The sequence below is a fragment of the Chanodichthys erythropterus genome, chromosome 16 (genome assembly GCF_024489055.1).
Source record: "Chanodichthys erythropterus isolate Z2021 chromosome 16, ASM2448905v1, whole genome shotgun sequence".
Classification (NCBI taxonomy): Eukaryota; Metazoa; Chordata; class Actinopteri; order Cypriniformes; family Xenocyprididae; genus Chanodichthys; species Chanodichthys erythropterus.
In genome coordinates this window covers 28,339,696-28,361,052 of record NC_090236.1, presented here as the reverse complement: position 1 = coordinate 28,361,052, position 21,357 = coordinate 28,339,696, and the positions used below count along the sequence as shown (strand labels likewise).

The window sequence follows — 21,357 nt, the reverse complement described above, 5'->3', positions numbered from 1 at the left end:
AAAAGTTTGCGAAAACTTTTCCATGTTTCCACCATGAGAAATGTAGTTGGAGAGTGAACTGTGCTTGAACCCATTATCAGCAACGAGCAGGACGAAGCTGTTCAGTTTTACATGACGCGTTGCTAAGACATTTAATAGAGTAATAACAGTAGGATTATAATGATGCCTGAATAAACTAAAGATTTGGGTGGATCAAGCTTAGTCTTGCAAGTATTAAGGATGTTTATAAATGGTTAAACAGCCACTATTTAATCTAAAATCTAAACATAAGAAAACCCTAAGGCAAAACCCTAAAGACACTGAACAAATAAATGTATTAGCTTGAACCACTTCTAACACCTTTAAATATTGTTCTGTGCATGGATGGTTTAGTGTGAGATTAGAATGTTCATCCAAAAATGAAAATGTTCTTTCTTCTGCATTTCATTCTTCTCTTGTTGAACACAAAAGTAAATATTTTGAGAAATGTTTAAGTGTTTTGTTTTATGCACACAAGTCAATGGTCACCAAAACCATTTGGTTAGCAGCATTCTTCAAAATAACTTCTTTTGTGTTTTGCAGAAGAATGTTCAAAAAGTGTATGGCACTTTATCTGTTTTGGAAGGGCACAAGGGTGAGTAAATGAAGACAGAATCTCTATTTTTGGGTGAACTGTCCCTTAAAGTTGGCCAATTTTTGTCATTGAGATAAATGGCAAAAAATGGCCTAATTTACCTAAACAAATTCACCATATTATAGTGTTATTATTACCCATGTACTCAGGTCAGACTCTTTGAGTCATTCATTTACCATCTTTATGTAGTGCTACTATACTCAGCACTGTCACAAAAATGTATGTGCCTTGAAAAAAGTTTAATGGGTGGGCCTCCCCTTCTTCTGGCCCAACAAGTAGGCTATACCGTACAAGACCACAGTAGGGCCCCCTCATCACTGGGCCTGGGATGTTCTGCCCCACCCCCCTCCCTCACACCAGCTCTGAATATAACATGACAGTAGTAGTGAGGAGCATCATTTTAGCCTACAAACTGCTGCTTCACTGGTAACCAAACTAGATTTCAGCCTGCAGATGGCAACCTTTACATATTAGAAAGCTTCTGAGGCCCATGTGGGTCCCTTTGAAATGTGTTTTTTGTTTTGATAGGATGTCTGTTGAATATTCTGCAATCATGAATTGAGTTTGATACAGAATTTGAAGTCATTACATCTAAAACAATGAGCCTTTTTCACAGAAACTTTGTAACTGACAGTATCATCATCATCATGTCCCTTGGCAAATCTAAACAATTTGTTTTCCAAATGACTACCCTTTGTAACTGTGTCAGACTTCATTGATTGCAGGTGAGGGAAAATATAATTATCAAAGAATTACTGATACATAAGTGTAAACAAACACTTTTTTTTTGTTTTATTGTCATTGTTCCTGTTTTAAACACTTGGACCATAACAGGCATTGGCCATATCAATAAAGCACCTATAACTCATGACATTATCTGATATCCACAACACATGAAATAATTCATTAAATTGAAATATCATAAAGACAGCAAAACTACATTTACAAAGCTGTTGGGCTTGGAATGAGAAACATGTTTTAGACCCCAGACTATTTAACTTGAATTAACACGAAAAATTGATTCATTATTGTGAACAACCTGCCTGAACATTGAAACATTCATTTTGGACTCTTGTTAAATTGAGGGCAACTTACAGCAACCCATTTAACACCCTCAACTTCAAACAATGCATTTTTTTTTTTTTCCAAATGATATTAAGATATATTTTACATACAGTAAGAATGCATTTTGACAATATGGACTACATATATGTAACATGAGGCATTGCAATGTTTTCAAAAATGAATATTGATTACAATTATATTTAACAATGTTATCCTTCATGTAGAAAAGAGAATGAGTTTAAAATGGGTTATCTTGTAAATAGTATTTGGTCTATAAAATGTGATTTACTGTTAAAGCAGCTGCTGCGGATATAATCGGGATCTGGGGGTAATTACAGCAGCCTATTTAAAACAAAATGATTAAATGTATTCTATCATGGCATGAGCAGTCATAAATAAATGGATCATATTTACAAACATATTGGCCTACTATGAGGTGTAATGCAGAATGTATGACTGTGGACGAAGACTACACTCTATGTACCAGTGTTCACAGTGGTCTGAGATGATTTGGCAAAAAAAAAAAAAAAAAAACATAATAAAAACAAAACAAAAGGCTCAAAATATATATTAAAAGCATAACATTGTAATATCAATATAGTAATTTCTTCTCAATAATAAAGTAATATCTTAGAAACACAAATGTATACGGGAGATAAATAGCTAATTCATATATTGAGATGTTCATCTTATTTTTCTTAAAACAAAATAAGGGTGAGGGCCACAAAGATGTTCTTTTAACTATGTTGTTGTCTGTTGTGGTCCTCATTTTTCTGTTCTTCAACAAGTAAAATACTGGACTTCATTACATAATGAAAATATATGTATATATAGATATATAAATGTCAAGACAGAAATATAGAAAAATATTAATAGAAATAAAAAAAGAAATACATACTAGACAACAAAAGTTAATTATAAGTATACGGGGTATACTCATTCATTGTTGCGCTATGGTCAGGGGGTCAGTTTTCCGCCAGAGTCAAAACTTCAGGGTGAGCGGTCGCACTCACATGACTGTGCAGCACTTGCACGGCTGCTTTTCTTTCGAATTGCCCTCTTCTTTTGATTCCTCCTTCTTGGCCTGATCCTGAGCTTTGTCAGGACTGGAGGCACTGCCGTTTGGTGGGGCCTGGTCCTCTTTGGCCCCTTCGTTTCCACCTTTGTTCTCGCCGTCCTCAATAACCACAAATTCAGCTTTGACTGTCTCCTCTATGCCCAGTGCCTTCTTGGTCTCAGCCTCATCCTCTACATTCTTGTAGCCCATGAACACCATGGTGACGGGATGCTCTGCGCTGGCATTCTCAATGGCTACATCAGGATTGGTGCACTGCAGCTTTGCCTCAATGCCTGTGATCTGTTTCTTGCTATTTTGATCTGCATTAGGACTGGGCTGCTGTATGCCATTCTCAACTGCTGGGGACAGAGAACGAGACTCATTCAGCTTTCGCTACTGTTTATGTCAAATGTGAATAATCAGTTATTGAGGTTAAACAAATTAAATATTAAGAGTTTTTATTTTTCAGGAACTGCTATTCTGTATTTTATTAATAAGCTTATAATATGAACGTTCACTGAACTCTGTTCGACCCGGGGGCTCTTTCACATGACAACAGTGAAATTACACAGCGACCATAATTGCAAACAAACTGATAACTGTTTGAAACAAGGCAATCCTTTTTTGTCAAATTCCATTTTGTGCAATACCGTGTAAAAACAGAGATGAAGGAGAACTCAAAATATTGAAATATACAAAGTATTTTGGCACTCACCCTTCACTGGACCATCAGGTGCCTAGCAGAGAAGACGTATGACAGAAAGTCAGTATTATCATTTGCTTTAAACCTTAGCTAAACTTAACAGATATGCGAATATAGTTAAAAACATTGAGCAAACTTAATATCTTACATTTTCATTGCCCTGTTTATCTCCTTTATTCAAAGGGACGCCACTCTCAAGCTCATCAATCTCCTGTTCTAGTCTGTTAATAAAAAAAATTATAAGTAAACATTAACTATATGCAGCAATGAGTGCTAGATTTTTGTCTGGAAGATATAAAAATGCTAAATGGCTGGTCTTAACCTGAGGATGGTCTGTTCCAGTAGTTTGGTCTTGGCTTCATCCTCTTGTAGTTGTTTCTGTGCCTCGTCCTCTCCACTGGATGGCGCTCCGTCCAACAGCCATCTCTCTCTCAATGCCTTTGACTGTCAAAAGAGGCCATTTAGCTTAGAGATTTCTTTTTATAGAAGTTAACATCACTTAAACAACACGCTACTGCTCAAAAGTTTGGGGTCAGTAAGATAAAAAAAATGAACAATTTCATTCAGTAATGATGCATTAAATTGATCAAAAGTAAAACATTTGAACTGTTACAAAAGATTTTTTTTAAATACATGATGTTCTTATGAACTTTCTATTCATCAACAATCCTAAAATGTATCAAGGTTTCCACAAAAATATTAAGCAGCTTTCAACATTGGAAATAATAACAAATGTTTCTTGAGCATCAAATCGCCATGTTTGTCTGTGACAAAAAAATATTACAAATGTTGTTGTTGTATGTACCAACAAACATGAGTCTCCATAGACTCTCGGCATCTGAGCTACTGAGGACACCGTGGTTGAATTTTTATTTATGAAGGAAATGTGCCGAATAAAGTCGGTAAAGAGTTATATATTTGCGCAAATCATATTACGCAGGACTGCATCACAAATGAGGGTCAGTTCAGCGCTGGATTTATGACGGTACATGCTAGTCGATGAGTTGAATCCACTTTACTCTACAATAACTACATAAATTTATCCATCAACCATTCAGAAACTTCCAGTTGCATTGTGTCCAACTCCGTTTTGAACAATATGAGGCTGAACACCGCTACTGACAATTTCTGGAATTTTTGCTGCGTGAGATTCTCCAGTTTTGTTGTTGAGTATCTGAAGTGTGAGCTGCTAAAGCTCCGCCCTCTTCTGGAAAGGGGGCTGGTAGCAGCAGCTCATTTGCATTTAAAGGGACACACACAAAGTGGCATGATTTCGCTCACACCCTAATAGGGTGTAAATTTGACAAGCTATAATAAATAATCTGTGGGGGATTTTGAGCTGAAACATCACTGACACATTCTGGGGACACCAGAGACTTGTATTACATCTTGTGAAAAGGGGCATAACAGGTCCCCTTTAAAATATATTCAAAAAGAAAACAGTTGTTTGAAATTGCATTTGTACTTTCATATTACCATTTTGACTGTATTTGTATAAATACAGCCTTGGTGAGTTTAAGTGACTTATTTCAAAATCATAAAAAAAAAATCATACTGACCCCAAACTTTTGAACAGAAGTATATCTATAAATGTATATCATGGTCCCTAATTGCACAATATTAACAAAATGAGCTCTTGAAAATGAGATTATGTCAGTCTGATTCATTTTGCTGACGTAAACATATCTGGACCATTAAGGTTAGTGTAGCACATGACCATTAGCTGTCCATTAGTTTTTCACTTTAGGGCATTCTCCATGCCAGCTAATGCACACTATGCACATTTCTGGATAGTGAAACATTTTGACAGGCGCCTGCTAAAACAGGGCTTCATGACAGAGCTTCTAGTCCATGTTGTTAAGAAACAGAGAACTTTTTTCTGGCACAGGGAAGGAAGATATTTTGGGTACAAGCAGAGGTGGCACTAGAAATGGCACTGGACCACAATTAGCAATGCAAGGCATTCTGGCACACTGGATGTCTATTGAGTTCTTAGAAATCTCAACCCGTTCCATCCAGTCACCTGTCATATGGATAAAAACAAAGACTGCCCTACATTTGTTTTCATACAATATCATGTCTCATTAGGAAATGCCACATTAAGAAAGCAAAAATGTAAACAAAACAAATGAGCACCAGTGATTAATGGCATAAGATTAAGCTTATTCAAGTCAAACTAGTTTAGCATTCAAACAGTGCTGTTTCTATTCTAGTGCAGCAAAGACAGAAGAGGCTGTTAAAGCTGCAGCAGATAAAAACAAACATCTGCTGAACATCAAACAGTGAACCAAAGGCCAATGATAAGGCAAAACCGAAGAGAAACATCACAGAGTGCTTGATAACACCTGTTGAGCAAAAAATAGGAGGCTGAGATGAAGGTGAAGATGACATTATATGAGAATAAATATATAAGTTTGGATCACAAACTTTTAGAATTATATGAGGTTGTTGTCAGGTTTGATGTCCCTTTTTCATCCTTCTTTCGTTCTTACACTGTTTACTGTACAGACAGTAGTGTCTGAGCTCTGCAAGGCTGAACATCTGAAAGATTCATTCAGACAGGCCTCTGGAGAAAATGAAAAAGAAGTAGAGTGGGATGAAAGGAAGAGAGGGGGAAGGTGAGGTCAAGACCACAAAAATAACAAAAGCATAAGGAAAAAGGTCAATGGACAGACAAGAGACCTCATCAGCTAGACAAGGAGGATGAGAATGGAGAAAAAAAAAACAAGCAGCACAGTATCCATCACTGTGTTGTAAATGGGCCGGTCTGAGGATGTTGGAACTTATTCTCTGCAACAAGCCCACTGGGACATGTACCATTGCTCTCTAAAGCAATTTCATCCTACTGGTACCTGCTTTATCACTACTATACTCAAGACATTTCTTTCCTAGTTGCCAAAAAAAGTGTATGGGTCCAAATAGTATTTTAAAGGCAAATAAACTAAAAATATTACTTAATGGACACTTAAAAAAAAAAAAAAAAAAAAACTGTCATGATCATCACAAGAAAAACAGATTCGCAGAATCTGAAAAAAAGAAAAAGAAAGAGCCATGAAAAAGCTGTCACATGAACTCAAAAAGACTGAGGCACTTACTGACATTTTTGTGTGCAGTCTGAAAATTACCAAATTGAAAAAACACCCTTTCACATTAGATCTTACAATTCATTATGCTTCCTTAAAACTCTAACCTACTCCCTTTTCTTATGAAACTGGGTAATCCTTCACACAGAATTAGCAACAATTTCTCAGTTTCATATAATATCTTGTGACATAACTGTCTATATTCGAAACAGTCCAAACTGACCCTCTCCTGCTCTCGTTCTCGTCCCTCAGCCCCCACCCTCCACTCTGGCTTTGTGACCGCGAATTCTGGCATGGTGACAGATATGCTGACATCACCACATGTTCACACCCATCCACATGCACACGCAATACAATCCCAGCACAGAGGGTAGGACAAAGGATCTGAGTCTCGCTCAGTAGGAAACTAAGGCCTGTTCCATTGTTCCCTATTGAGCAAAATCCCTTATGCACAAAAAACAATGGCAGGTATAAAACTAACAAACAAAAAATATCACGTTGTGACAGATAACAAAAGGGAAACAATCGCCTTGCCGGATATTTGGGAGATGAGGATAGGCACGCAGGCAAACTATTTTTGACCATGGATCCTCTGCAGCAGACTTGGGAACTTAAGGATTTGCATAAATTTTGCAGTTTTCATATTTTGGTATGAATGATGAAAATAACTGGGGTAATAATGTATGCAGAAATCCAGAGATAATTGTGTAATCATAAAAAGAATGACATATGCGATACATACACTCATTAATGAACTATTTTTATAACCTCCTGATTGTTTGGCTGCTGTCAAATAATACAAATCCTCATACAAAATTCACATATAAAGATCAGCAAACATATACAGCTCAACCCAACCGGAATGACGTGCAAGGACAAACCTCTTCTGGAAACTCAAACATGGGGGACGAACCTCATTCAATCCGTTCATTATATAAAGCGATCATGTCTCTTCAGAAAATTTTGACTAAACCGCTCCATTCATATGGATTCATTTGACGAATCTCTTTATGAACTTTTTGAAGCGTCAAAGTTCTAGTTGTGAAGGCATGAAGGCAAGTCTATGGAGGGACAGAACACTGTCAGATTTCATCAAAAAGATCTTCATTTGTGGGTTTGGAATGACATGAGGGTGAGTAATTAATGACAGAATTATCATTTTCTTTAACTTATTTGCCAGCATAATCGGTTACACTTTATTTCGATGGCCCACTACATGTCAGCTAACTCTCATTAGAGTATTAGTAGACTGTACAAGACTGTTAGATTAGGGTTAGTTGTTGGGGTTAGTAGAATAAGTTGACATTACTTGTAGTGATGCAAAGATACTGAGAGTTACTTCTAGTGGATCTTAAGTAATGATTGAGAGGTATTATTTTTGTACGAGTCTATACTTTATTTTCTTGGAAAATCCTGTATAGAGCAATTCATTTTTAATATTTAAATAAAGTGATGTACAGCATCATTAAGAGCACTCTGACCCCCAAAAAACACTGCAGTTCGCACCGTGCCAATTACAATTTACGTGGTAGCTAACGGTTGCACTATGGATAGAGTAAAGTTAAAGGGTTCGTTCAATCAAAAATTTAATTTCTGTTATTATTTACTCACCCTCATGTCGTTCCAAACCCGTATGACCTTAGCTCATCTTCGGAACACAAATTAAGATATTTTTGATGAAATCAGAGAGGTTTTTTTAATATCCCCTATTGAAAGCAACATAATTACCACATTCAAGGTCCAGAAAGGTAGTAAAGACATTGTTAAAATAGTCCATGTGACTACAGTGGTTAAACCTTAATGTTATGAAGAGACAAAAATAATTTTTGCGCAAAAACAAGACAAAAATAACGACTTTATTCAACAATTTCTGTCATCCCTTGTCATTCTCCTATACTCCTTCTGAATGCAGACTCATTATTGGCCGGCTCCTGCGTCAGCATCACACGCATACGTCGTGGTGCTCACATGTACGGTGTCGCCCAATACTAAGTCGGCATTCTGACGTAGAACCCGAAAGCACTGCTCTGTCTATATAACGTAAATAGTGTAGGAGTGGTAAACCCTTTAAAGTTAAACTGCTACCTTGTCATCATTACTTACATTTAACTTATAACATTACAGAATAGATTAATTTAAGTCAATATATACTAAAAAATGTTATGTCAATCCTTGAATAATGGTACATACTTTTTTTTTTCCCAGTTAAGAATGTATGCTTGTTTACATGCTCTATCATGAAGTACAGAAAATGTTGTTTTCATAATCAGAATCAGATGTAATGTGTGGGATGGCTACCATATCTATAAATAAAGGCATTAGATGACCTGAAATTGCGGTCAAAAATCTTTTAAGTCCTCTCTGTCACAGACTTTTAGTTATCTTGTTTTCTGTTTCATTATCTTGGACTTTCAGTTTGTTTTTATTATGTTTCCTGATTTCTTTGTCTAATTTCCCGCCACTTATCAGTTGTCATGGTGATTCATTTGACCTGCACAAGTGTTTATCATTATTTCATTCATTTGCCTTGTACTTAAGTTGCTGTTTGTTCACTCCTGTTATATAGTCTTGTTTGTGCTTATGGTTGCATTTGTCTACCTGCTGTTATTTGGGTTTTCTAGTGTGGATTATTAAACCTGATGTTTATCTTCTTTGTGTATTCCTGCAACTGGGCGTGATACCTCCCTTGTCACAATCAAACCTATGCCCTTGGACTCAACTTATTAGGGTTTACAACTACCTTGTGGTAGAATGGATTAATTTAAATACACTAATTAAAAATGGTAATAAAAAGTAAAAGGTTCTCATGAATGTACATGAGTCTTTAAAAACTGAAAATTTGCAAGGGGGCCTGACTTACCAAAACAAGGCAGAACTTTACTTAAAGGGAGGATACAGATTTTTTCCCTTGTCCCCTCTAACAGGAAACTGCTGTTAAAACTTCCCCCTCTCCTTTCAGCAACTTCAAAATCTCACAAAATCATTCTCACTTTATGAATTTCAACACTAGGGCTTTAAATAGAAATATGAAGTGTGGGACTAGACGGACAGTAAATTTAATTACATAAGGAAGACACGCCATGGCACTCTGACCCTTAACATCTGGGTGAAAGCCTCTGACAGCAATCTGAATGATGAAACAGTGACAATGTCAAACACACACCTGCTCGGCTTTTGAAAACATATCAGCTGTTATGTCTTGATACCTTGAGATGCTGAAGTTGTCTACGGTCATCCTCCAATTGTCTTCTTTTGTTCTCAATCTCAGCATCCCTCTTTCTCTTCTCCTAAAAAACAGACAAAATATTAAACTGCTGAAAGATGTCAAACTTGTCAAATAACTTCTGTGCAAATCTCAGTTAACAAAACTGATTTAAAGAAATGGTAAGAATCCATTATTATAGGATTATAGTTATATTCATGTTGTTTCAGTATCATGAGATGTTAATAGTTTTATTAATATTTTTAATTCGTTTTTATTTTTATATCTACCATTTTCTTTTTCATTTCATTTAGCGTTTTAGTAATTTCGTTGTGCTTTTGTCATTTTTATTATTTTTTAATATGTCTATATGTTTATTTTAGTTTTAGTTATTTTAGTACATAAAGATAGTTCGGGAACTAGATGAAATAAAATAAGTCATTTAATATTTTATGTTATTTTATTTTAGTTAACGTTTATTTTATTACAAGCTACAAAAATGTTTTTTAAATGGTTTTAGTTTTAGTTAACTATAATAACCATGTTACAAACTTAATGCAAATGTATAAATTTGACTACATATATATTTATTAAAATATAAATATATAATATTTATTAAATACATTTACTAACTGATTCGAATTGTCCTGCTCATACAACAGCTTACAGGAGAGGCCTTTTCTATTTTCACAGTAGCTCTAAACAACACCTGTAGTAGCCATAGTGAAAGTGACTGAAGTAAATATAAAACATTTTGGCTTTCATAACAAGAGAAAGTTCTATCTTAATCAGAACGTTATTTATTTTAACAAGTCCAATTGAGGCGTAGAATATTTTTTTGACTGAATGTATAGCGCAGCCTTTGGGTGATGCACAGGCAACAAAACCAAAAGAAGAAGCTCAGATGGAAGACAGTGGCTTCCAATTACATAAAGCCGTATTAAGTGCTTTTAAACAGAACTGATTGCTGTATTCTGCTAACCTATGTGAACATACTGTAGCCAGAGTTTCATTAAACTGAAAAGCAGAACTCCCAATAAAACTCTTGACCATGCACATTCATCCAGGAAGTCTCCACTTCTCAGAAGATGGATGAAGAGGAACAGTTGAAGGCAACATTAGTCTGGTTGTTCACAAAACAATGCTAAGCCCATCAATAATTAAACACACAGGAGTGCTTTAGTGCTGATGGCTAGACATGCATTAGCCTTTATAGATGGTCATTGACATACTGTAGGAGCATAATGCCTCATGAGACTAACATCATTTAGGCCTTCTGTGCATCAGATCTGTATCCTGACATTTGTCCTCATACTATTTACAAACCCGATTCCAAAAAAGTTGGGACACTGTACAAATTGTGAATAAAAACCGAATGCAATGATGTGGAAGTTTCACATTTCAATATTTTAATTCAGAATACAACATAGATGACATATCAAATGTTTAAACTGAGAAAATGTATCATTTTAAGGGAAAAACAAGATCAGCTGCTCAAGTTTAAGAATAGGAATGTATTCCCATTCTTGTCTAATACAGGCTTCTAGTTGCTCAACTGTCTTAGGTCTTCTTTGTCGCATCTTCCTCTTTATGATGCGCCAAATGTTTTCTATGGGTGAAAGATCTGGACTGCAGGCTGGCCATTTCAGTACCCGGATCCTTCTTCTACACAGCCATGATGTTGTAATTGATGCAGTATGTGGTCTGGCATTGTCATGTTGGAAAATGCAAGGTCTTCCCTGAAAGAGACGACGTCTGGATGGGAGCATATGTTGTTCTAGAACTTGGATATACCTTTCAGCATTGATGGTGCCTTTCCAGATGTGTAAGCTGCCCATGCCACACGCACTCATGCAAACCCATACCATCAGAGATGCAGGCTTCTGAACTGAGCGCTGATAACAACTTGGGTTGTCCTTGTCCTCTTTAGTCTGGATGACATGGCGTCCCAGTTTTCCAATAAGAACTTCAAATTTTGATTCGTCTGACCACAGAACAGTTTTCCACTTTGCCACAGTCTATTTTAAATGAGCCTTGGCCCAGAGAAAACACCTGTGCTTCTGGATCATGTTTAGATATGGCTTCTTCTTTGACATATAGAGTTTTAGCCGGCAAAGGCGAATGGCACAGTGGATTGTGTTCACCGACAATGTTTTCTGGAAGTATTCCTGAGCCCATGTTGTGATTTCCATTACAGCAGCATCCCTGTATGTGATGCAGTGCCGTCTAAGGGCTCGAAGATCACGGGCATCCAGTATGGTTTTCCGGTCTTGACCCTTACGCACAGACATTGTTCCAGATTCTCTGAATCTTTGGATGATATTATGCACTGTAGATGATGATTACTTCAAACTCTTTGCAATTTTTCTCTGAGAAACTCCTTTCTGATGTTGCTCCACTATTTTTCGCCGCAGCATTGGGGGAATTGGTGATCCTCTGCCCATCTTGACTTCTGAGAGACACTGCCACTCTGATAGGCTCTTTTTATACCCAATCATGTTGCCAATTGACCTAATAAGTTGCAAATTGGTCCTCCAGCTGTTCCTTATATGTACATTTAACTTTTCCAGCCTCTTATTGCTACCTGTCCCAACTTTTTTGGAATGTGTAGCTCTCATGAAATCCAAAATGAGCCAATATTTGGCAAGCCATTTCAAAATGTCTCACTTTCAACATTTGATATGTTATCTATATTCTATTGTGAATAAAATATAAGTTTATGAGATTTGTAAATTATTGCATTCCTTTTTTATTCACAATTTGTACAGTGTCCCAACTTTTTTGGAATCGGGTTTGTACACAACCAAGCTGTGTAATGAGGAATTATGTTCACAAAAATTAAATTCTGAAAGTGCTAATTGTATATACTAGGGCTTATTCATTTTGATGATATTATGATATATTTTTGGTATACACTACCGTTCAAATGTTTGGGTTTGGCAAAATTTTCTTATGCCAACCAAGAGACAAAAGTTGGCATATAAAAAAGTCTCTTATGCTAACCAAGGCTGCCTATATTTGGTCCAAGATACAATAAAACAATAATACTGTGAAAATTTTATTACAATTTAAAATATTAAAATGTAACGTATTCCTGTGGTGGCAAAGCTGAATTTTAGGATCCTTTAATGAGCAGAAAGTTAAAAGGAACAACATTTATTTAAAATAGAAATCTTTAGTAACATTATAAATGTCTTTAATGTCACTTTTGAACAATGAATGCATCCCTGCTGAATAAAAGAAAACTTATCAAATAGTAGTGTATATTCAATTCATTATTCTACATCTGTTTCAATGCTTACTACAACCTTGGTCGTGCACTTTTCCCACAGCAGTTCTGTGATTTTTAAATGCGTTTTTCAGACAGAAATGTTGTCACTTATTCTCCATGCCTTGCCTAGTGAACAGACCTGACTAATCGAAAATGAAATTCATTATTTTTATTATCAATTACTTTTGATTAGTTGTCCTAATATAAATAAATTAGAATTAGTGTAATTATTTACTTACAGCAATGGCCCGCAGTCTATCTTGCTGTGACAAATCTTCCGACATCCTGCAAAAAAATGCAGTGAAATTACATTTTTGATTAAACAGCAGACACAACAGGAGTAATGGATGGATGAGGATCACTTCCCATTTACCGGAAACCATAGCCTTTCTTCAAAGCATTCAATATAATATATTTTGTTCAATAATGCATGGCCAGATCCCTGCCTGATCTTTAGACACACATCATTTCCTATTGAAGACTGTGTTCCTTTACCTGCAAAATGAACTAACATCTTGTACACTTTCACAATGCATTACAGATGGACCCTGTCTTATGTCTACGCATGCTGCGCTCATGTAAAATATGAGTCCCTCTCTCCTTCGAGGGAAAGCAGATCGATAGAAATCGATAAAAGAAGTGGGCAGCACTTTTTCTCTTCTCAGAAATCGATCTCCAGATATGCACCGATATATATTGCAAATCATTTTCACAGCAGTGTCCAGCACACCAGTCCAACAGCAATGAAGGGAGAAGTTATGAATGGCATGCAAATTTCAAAACTGTTAACAGTCCTTTGCATTCCTCCCTAAATTGATTCCAGAACTCCAACATAAAGCTGAGGGAAGACCAACGTTGCTGGAGAGATTATAAAGCAAACGCTAGTTCAGTTTGACTTTAACATGGGTATGAATACTGCAAAAGAGAAACCAAATCTCTTATTTGCATTTATAATATAGGGGCAAGGTTGAGCAAAAACATCAATACAAGCAGTCCAAACATGACCATCCATTTGTGGTTATATACTACATGGCTACATTGATAGGCATCCTGTGAGAGGAAGCCAAAACATACAATGCATGGATTGAGGAAACGTGGAAACAAAATATCAAAGGAAAAGGGACACATGGATAAAAAAGAGGTCAACCATGGAATGAGGAGATGGGTAGTGGAAGGCCATGTTGACCTGGCACAATGATGTCTTTTGTCAAAGCCTGTTTTACTGCAGGGTTTTGCGTTGGTCCACAGAGAAAGAGCTTCTCTCCTGAAAATGGCTGTAGGGGAGAGTCATCCAGCTGATTAGTGATCTCAATGGCCCTTCCGAGCAGAGCCAGTCACATGTTCACTCCCTCACAGGGAATGTTTGTCAATATGTTATCTCTCTCTAAATTCAGACCTAAAGAATCACTCACAATGGAACTGATCGTTCAAGATGAAATCGAAGCAATAGCTTAATTGATTCACTTCTGTACATTCAGACCAAAGAATTAACTGTTGACTGATGGAATAACTGTTGAACTCAAGCTCAACCCAGATCCACTACTCAGTGTAAAACACACAATGTTGCATTAACACCTGCATTTTAAATCACTAGTGCAGAAAGTGACAAGTGCAGCACTTGAGCTCACGCCGAAGATGATTCATGGAGCAAACCCACTCATGAAAAGTGGAGCAACATGGACTGTAACAAAAGCTTTAAGCAAATGATTCAGAGATAACAGTTGACAAAACACGCATAAGCATTTGCTCAAGGTCTAACAGGGTCCCTGCCATTTGAGCAGTGAAATTCATTTTACTTTTACAGGCATTGATTACTGAATAAAAACCTTTTTATCCAGTATTTTTAATAATTTCCATAACCTTTGGACTTGACTGTATTTAAATGTTATGGCCACTTCAGGTCATTTTCACAAATTTATAATAGTGTGTTGGTATTGTTTCATAATCCTCTTCCACTCAATTACTTGCTCATAATCTTACCAGTTCTTTAGTTGGGTTTACAACTCATCGGCAATAAATTTAACTCGTTCTAAAACTCTATGCAAATTAGAACAACACTGCATCAGTGGCTTAGGAATGGAAGAATGAAGAGAAACTCTTTGAAAAGTTTCAACACCATGCAGCCATTTCCTTTCGCCACATCTCATTGACAGCACTGGAAAAGCACTTGGGAGTCCAGGAAAAACACAACGCTGGCCAGCTTTATCCAATCTGTGAAGTCTCCAGTGTGGGTGCACTTATCTTACAGCTCGTTTCCCCTCTCTAGTCAACTGCTGGGCAACACACTGAAGCCATGCTGTGACCTTTTCACTGGTTCACTCACTGGCCAACAAAAGTGTTTAAAATGCCAAAAGTGACAAAGAGCAGCCAATAGATAATCGTGGCTAGATTTCTATAGAGAAAATTGAATGCATAAAAAACATGCCTCAACATCAACCAAAGGCTTCCTTTTTGTGTATATGCAATAAACTTTGGGGTGACAAAAATGTCAGGTCCCATTTATGCATTAGGTTCCAATTACAATTCTTCATTCCTCAGATGCAGTAATGGTGATGTAAATATCTCCTGAGAGTCCTTTCTTGCTAGATTTTAATGGCTTGTAGGATACATAACTCAATTTTAAGGCCCGAGCAAATCATACCACCTGAACAGTGCTGGACAGTAAAAAAAAGCATTTCTACTTTGTTACAGTACTTAAGTACATCTCAAATATCTGTACTTTATCAGATTATTTTTATTTCGGGAAACTTTTATTTTTACTTCATTTCAAAGCTTAATATCATACGTTTTACATCACTACATTCCATAAAAGCATATTGTTCCTCATTATTTTGAACTGAAGAAATCGACACCGCTTCTGAAATGCAAGATAGACGTCCGATTCGTGAACGAGTTGCTTCTTTACACTGTACCTGCTGAATTGGTTCACAAATAACACTGAACAATTCATTTGCGAATTGGACTGATCCAATTGCAACTGTTCTTGAGAGTCAAAAACTCACTGATTCAGTGATCCGAAATGAGCCAAGAACAGTTATATCAGTGGAGCTTGAATGTGCGAGCAACTGATTGGGCGAAAAGTAATTTGCTTATGAATTTTAGTATTGACTATTGTCAATGAAATCATATTTAGTTCATGACTGTCAGTTATTTGTGAACTAAATCTGCTGTAAGAGGGCAAACTTTCCATTGAAATACTTAAATGTGGACATGTCCGTTTGTATCACCGTCTGAATGGGGGAGGCAATTATAGGTTATATGATGCAAATTAAAGGGTTAGTTCACCCAAAAATTAAATTTCTGTCATGTCATTCCAAACCCGTAACACCCTTGGAAGACAAATTAAAGTCCCTCTGTAGTCAATAATTTTATCCCTTAAAACTCATCTTTGATGACCAAAATTACATATTTAAATGTTTTTTATTTCCTGTATAAAAAAATTCTTAATGCCTTAAAATAGCTTGAATGCAACTCTACACCCCTGCCTCATTTAATATACACGGATCTATAAATATGCTAATTAGCCTGCCTTCACTACACTTGCACGAGCTCAGATGAGATCCACTCGGTCAACTTACTGGTGTAAAAGCTGCACAATGGTATCGCTTTTTACGTCGGACACACAATGGTAATTAATATGATTAGCCTTTTGCTTGACTATGTTATCAAACAGCTAATAATGTGTTGCTAATGTTATACAAACCATATTCACATTCACCAGTCAGACAGCTACCTTATAACAATCGGTATCCTTAGAAATGCTTTGAACAACTAAGAACGTCAGTGGAGAAAGGCATACAGTTCATCATAAGAAGGTAATATACATCATATACCCGCCATATTCCCAAATCTAGCTGATTTTTCATATCAACAAAAAATATACTGGGATAACCTCCATTTGAGACTCCCTTGCGCGGTCAGTTAATGATATGCTAAAGCCCGCCGTCACGTTGACATGATTGGTTACAAGGTAGTTTTTGACGTCAGAAACACCAACGATTTCAAACCGCGGGTTTGAGACTGTTTGGTTTACTGCAGTTTTAAAGAGAAAATACTCAGTAATGGTGTTGACTAATATATATACACGGTTTGTCTTAAAGCATTTTAAAAACACCAGATAGACATATGAACAACATTAAAAACTTGATTTTCACTACAGGGGGTCTTTAAGATATTTTTTGATGAAATCCAAGAGGTTTTTTTATCCCCCATAGAAAGCAACGTAATTATCGTCATTCAAGGCTCAGAAAAGTAGTGAAGACAAAAATAGTCAACGTGACTACAGTGGTTCAACCTTAATGTTATGAAGTTATGAGTATACTTTTTGTGCGCAAAAACAAACAAACAAAAAAACGACTTTATTCAACAATTAATTCTATACCGTCATTTAAAAAAAAACTGTCTATATTAGAAGTTTCTGGTAGCAGGTAAGAAACAAATTAGGGGACATTTGGCATTTTTATAAATGTCACAAAATATGTATGTTCAAGAAATAAAAACGTATCCTCTAAAAGCTAAAAAGGCCACCCGAACTAACTCTTGGACTGACAAAAACACTGTTACATACTAAGTGCTATTTGATTGCAAGGAATGTGGGAGGGAGACTTGAGAAACTTCAGCATGAGGATTTTGAGAAGGTCCAGCTTGTCTGGTAAAGGACAGTACCAATAGTTTCATGCACTCCCTTTTTTTGAGACATGCCATGAGCCAGGGCCCAACCAACCATGGGGAGAAAAAAAGGAAGGGAGGATACCTCCTAAAGCTGTTAGCGCATACATATATATTTCAAGCATATAGAATGTAGGTCACACTTAATAGCTGGTAACACTTCAGTGGTTTCTCTCACTGAAACCTTCTGGTTAACAGTTAGAGATGACTGCATTTATAAAATTTAAGTGGATTTTCCATCCTATCCAAACGGAGTCCCTAACCTTTTTCAAAAATGTTTAAATGGACATTAGCTATTGTAAAAAGTCTCCTCTAAATTGGACAATTGTGAAAAAGTGAGTCATTAAGTGTGCACTCATGTTTAGTAGCAGTCATAAAGATTTTTTCATTATGGCTGGAGTGAGCAGGAAGGGCTTGAGTAAATGAGGAGAGTCTGTTATGAGCTATTATCTGCTACAGAGTTCTGATAAAAAAAAAGAAGAGATATAGGTGAGAGGTTAAAATATCAGTGATAGTCCAGAGCTGTCCAATTTTAACCGTGTCAAATCACGGCAGCTGTCAGGAGTCCTTGCTGCTGGATGGCCACACCCATGAAGTGACAGATCCCATGTGACCATATAGCCACTTGCGCAATACCAGATTTCATAATTTAAGCAACATGTAAAGTATTTTAATACACTTGTGCCACTGAGTATATATTGATGGGGAAAACTTTATATTAATTTTAAAAGAATCTAAATGAATTAGAGGCTATTTCCAATAGTCTCTAATTATAAATGCTTCTTAGCAAGGAATGTGGGCTGGGGACCCAGGCAGATAAGGGTTGCTGTGTTTGAAAACTGGCACAGACATTATAGACAAAGTTGAAACACTGAAGTTTTCAGTAGCATTTTCTTATAAAACACATCAGTAGCTTCAAAAAATCATGTTTAAAATATGACTACATGCAATTTATGCTGTGAATTATATAACAGATGGCTTTTGAATTAATGCATTCAGAATGAACGATGATGTAAAATTTTCACCCAAGTTTTCAGGGGCTGGGTTAAATTGGACTAAATGACTGGAGAAGTCATGCATACGTCACCAGATAGAAGTCGTTTTCACCGGAAGGTCCAGTTAAGACATTTTGATTAAGCATTAAAAGGTCAAAAACTTTTTAAAATGAGACATATGCATGGATGAATTGTTTACAATAAGATATGTAATGTTTATTTAGAAAATAGATAGGCTGAATTTCAATTTCATGCCAGCTTTAATATTTTTAAGTTTCAAGGGGTTGCAGCGCTTAAGTCCTTATGACAATATTCACATTAAAGCAATACCTCTCGCCTTATTATTTCAACAAAAATGTGAATGCTTCTGCAAGTTTTAATACCCACAGACCTTGTTTTAATTATAAATTAAACTATTCTAAACTATTCATAAGACGTTCCTTGAGAATTGAGCTTGAGAATTCTAATTCACTAATTCTCAACAATTTATAATGCACTTTATGGAGCACCAACCCTAATTTCAAAAGCATCTCATTGATTTTTTTTCTTATTCTTTTTGTCAGGAGCCTGCTCTGGTGGCTCCAATGACCTAGTGCCTCAAATGTTCATGGAAGCGTAAAGTTGACTGACAAAGCTTTGGCATTGGATTTGTAATAGGATTGACAACACTCTTCCATTCTTTCTTCATGTGCGTCTTGTTGTTCTCCACACCAAAAGATAAATTTCACTTCCAGATAAACAACAAACTATTTTACATAATGTGTATAATACAAAACGCTTTATAGTTCTCATTCTTGCCCTTGGCGAAAATAAAGCGTTTCCAGCTGGGGAATGAGCGCACGATGGACGCGGTGGGTGTGGAGAAGATTTGACAGGGAAAAAAAACGCATCATAAGCCTGTCAGGAGAGAAGCTCAACGTGAAGCGTATTTGATTTCGCGCGCGGGGTAATTATTTTCAGATTTCCGAACTATTAAATGACCAAAATCCGACTGAATACCAATATATTTAACATATACTTCTAAATTCAGGTCTGCACGGCCATATTGGATCATCCCACCCATTTTCATCAGTATATTACTAGATGTGGTTCTCCCACACCCGAGCACGTACTGCTTTAACGCGGGGATGCGCTGCAAAACGCACCAGCGTGTTATTGGGCTTGTGCTACAATTTACGTAAACATATGATAAAAACGCAACCTTTATACATTTTATCAAGCCATATGTACTTTCTTCGAAGAGGTAAATGTCACTTATATCGCATTGCTACATTTCAGTCCTGTTATTTTCTCGGTTATTGCAATGTAACAAGACATTCAGACGATTTAAAGCGCCATTGCAATGCCAAGCCTACAGTATAACAACAAATCATAATGTCAGGAAACGAAAGACAATAAACCCCGCAGGAAAATAACAATTGTTCTGAAATGAATACTTACTCAATGGCCAGACCCGTTCCCTTTCGATAGCGAATGTTTCTCTCGCGCCCGCTTAGAAAAAACCAAACCCCCGCTCGGAGGCGTAAACGATACAGGCGATCAATATGACTGAGCTACTACTATCTAATGATGGGCATTAATTCGGTTATTCTCTCGTGTTGCAGATACGGCTGTTGGCGGGGACGTGTGGTCTGTTTTCCGGGGAGCGGCGCTCAACCCGACGGTGAATGTGTTCTGATGTCCCTTTGCAGCAGCAGCAGATCTCTCACATGGCTTCAGGATGGAGCGCGCGACTGTTGACTCCACAGCAGCCAAGCCTTTGTTTCCCGCGCGACAGTTATTCCGCGAGCGTGTTAAGGGCAATGTCTGGCATCTCCTCCTCCTAGTGAGAGTGAGAAGAGATGCTTGGATACGCCTCCCTCCGGACACTTGAGGGGCTGAATAAACCATGTAAACACAGACTCGAAGCATAGATTGATGGAGGGTTTACAACAAAATTCAACTTTTAAGTTATTGTATTGGGGATGTTTTTTTCCTGTTATTGCTCATGTTTACATGTTACCTCACAGACTACTACCATTTAACTGTTCATATACCTGTTCTCCTTTTTTAACTCCTATTATTATTTTACACCTTTTATTGTTGGAAATTTAGGTTAGAAATTCTCAGTATTTCCTAATATGTTACTAGCTATACTAAAATAAGGAATAAAGTGAAATTATACCATCAGCATTCAGAGATTTTTTTTTTCCCCTGTGGCACTTTAACATTAGTTAACTATAGTTAACATGAACTAACAATGAAAATTCTTCTAAAGCATTTATTTTTCTTCAAATATTAATTTGCACATTTACTAATACAGTAATAGTTGCAATTTTATTTATTACCATTAAAGGGTTAGTTCACCCAAAAATTATGTCATTAATTACTCACCCTCATGTCGTTCCAATCCCGTAAGACCTCCGTTCATCTTCGGAACACAGTTTAAGATATTTTAGATTTAGTCCGAGAGCTTTCTGTCCCTCCATTGAAAGTGTATGTACGGTATACTGTCCATGTCCAGAAAGGTAATAAAAACATCATCAAAGTAGTCCATGTGACATCAGTGGGTTAGAAGTTTTTGAAGCACCTAAAATACATTTTGGTCCAAAAATAACAAAAACTACGAATTATTTAGCATTATCTTCTCATGGGTCTGTTGTATATATCCGCTTTCACTCCACAGTGACGCTGCTTCTTCTTTCCTGTTTTACGGCGGTT

At 36.6% G+C, this 21,357-nt stretch overlaps 1 protein-coding gene across 3 annotated transcripts; it reads right to left on the bottom strand.

Moving 5' to 3' along the window:
- Nucleotides 1-1,418: 1,418 nt before the first annotated feature.
- palm1b (paralemmin 1b) lies at nt 1,419-20,814 on the bottom strand. 3 transcript variants are annotated; one of them, XM_067363263.1, is made up of 7 exons: nt 20,098-20,814; nt 13,234-13,279; nt 9,728-9,808; nt 3,761-3,882; nt 3,587-3,659; nt 3,451-3,472; nt 1,419-3,094 (listed from the first exon to the last, which is right to left on the bottom strand). In XM_067363263.1, the coding sequence occupies exons 2-7, from the start codon at nt 13,276-13,278 to the stop codon at nt 2,688-2,690; spliced, it is 750 nt and encodes a 249-aa protein (XP_067219364.1). In that variant the 5' UTR covers nt 13,279; nt 20,098-20,814; the 3' UTR covers nt 1,419-2,687. The 3 variants fall into 3 exon arrangements, with proteins under 3 accessions (XP_067219364.1, XP_067219365.1, XP_067219366.1); XM_067363264.1 differs by having other exon boundaries at nt 1,419-3,091; XM_067363265.1 differs by lacking the exons at nt 9,728-9,808; nt 13,234-13,279; nt 20,098-20,814 and adding an exon at nt 9,586-9,629.
- Between the last annotated feature and the right edge of the window lie 543 nt (nt 20,815-21,357).

What these genes read in the sequence shown, in the direction of transcription:
- palm1b (XM_067363263.1), bottom strand. Translation starts at nt 13,278, where the DNA reads ATGTCGGAAGATTTGTCACAGCAAGATAGACTGCGGGCCATTGCT. An exon ending in GACAACTTCAGCATCTCAAG is followed by an intron (nt 3,883 to 9,727) that starts GTATCAAGACAT and finishes CTCTTTTGACAG; the next exon opens with TCAAAGGCATTGAGAGAGAG. An exon ending in ATAAACAGGGCAATGAAAAT is followed by an intron (nt 3,473 to 3,586) that starts GTAAGATATTAA and finishes CTTCTCTGCTAG; the next exon opens with GCACCTGATGGTCCAGTGAA.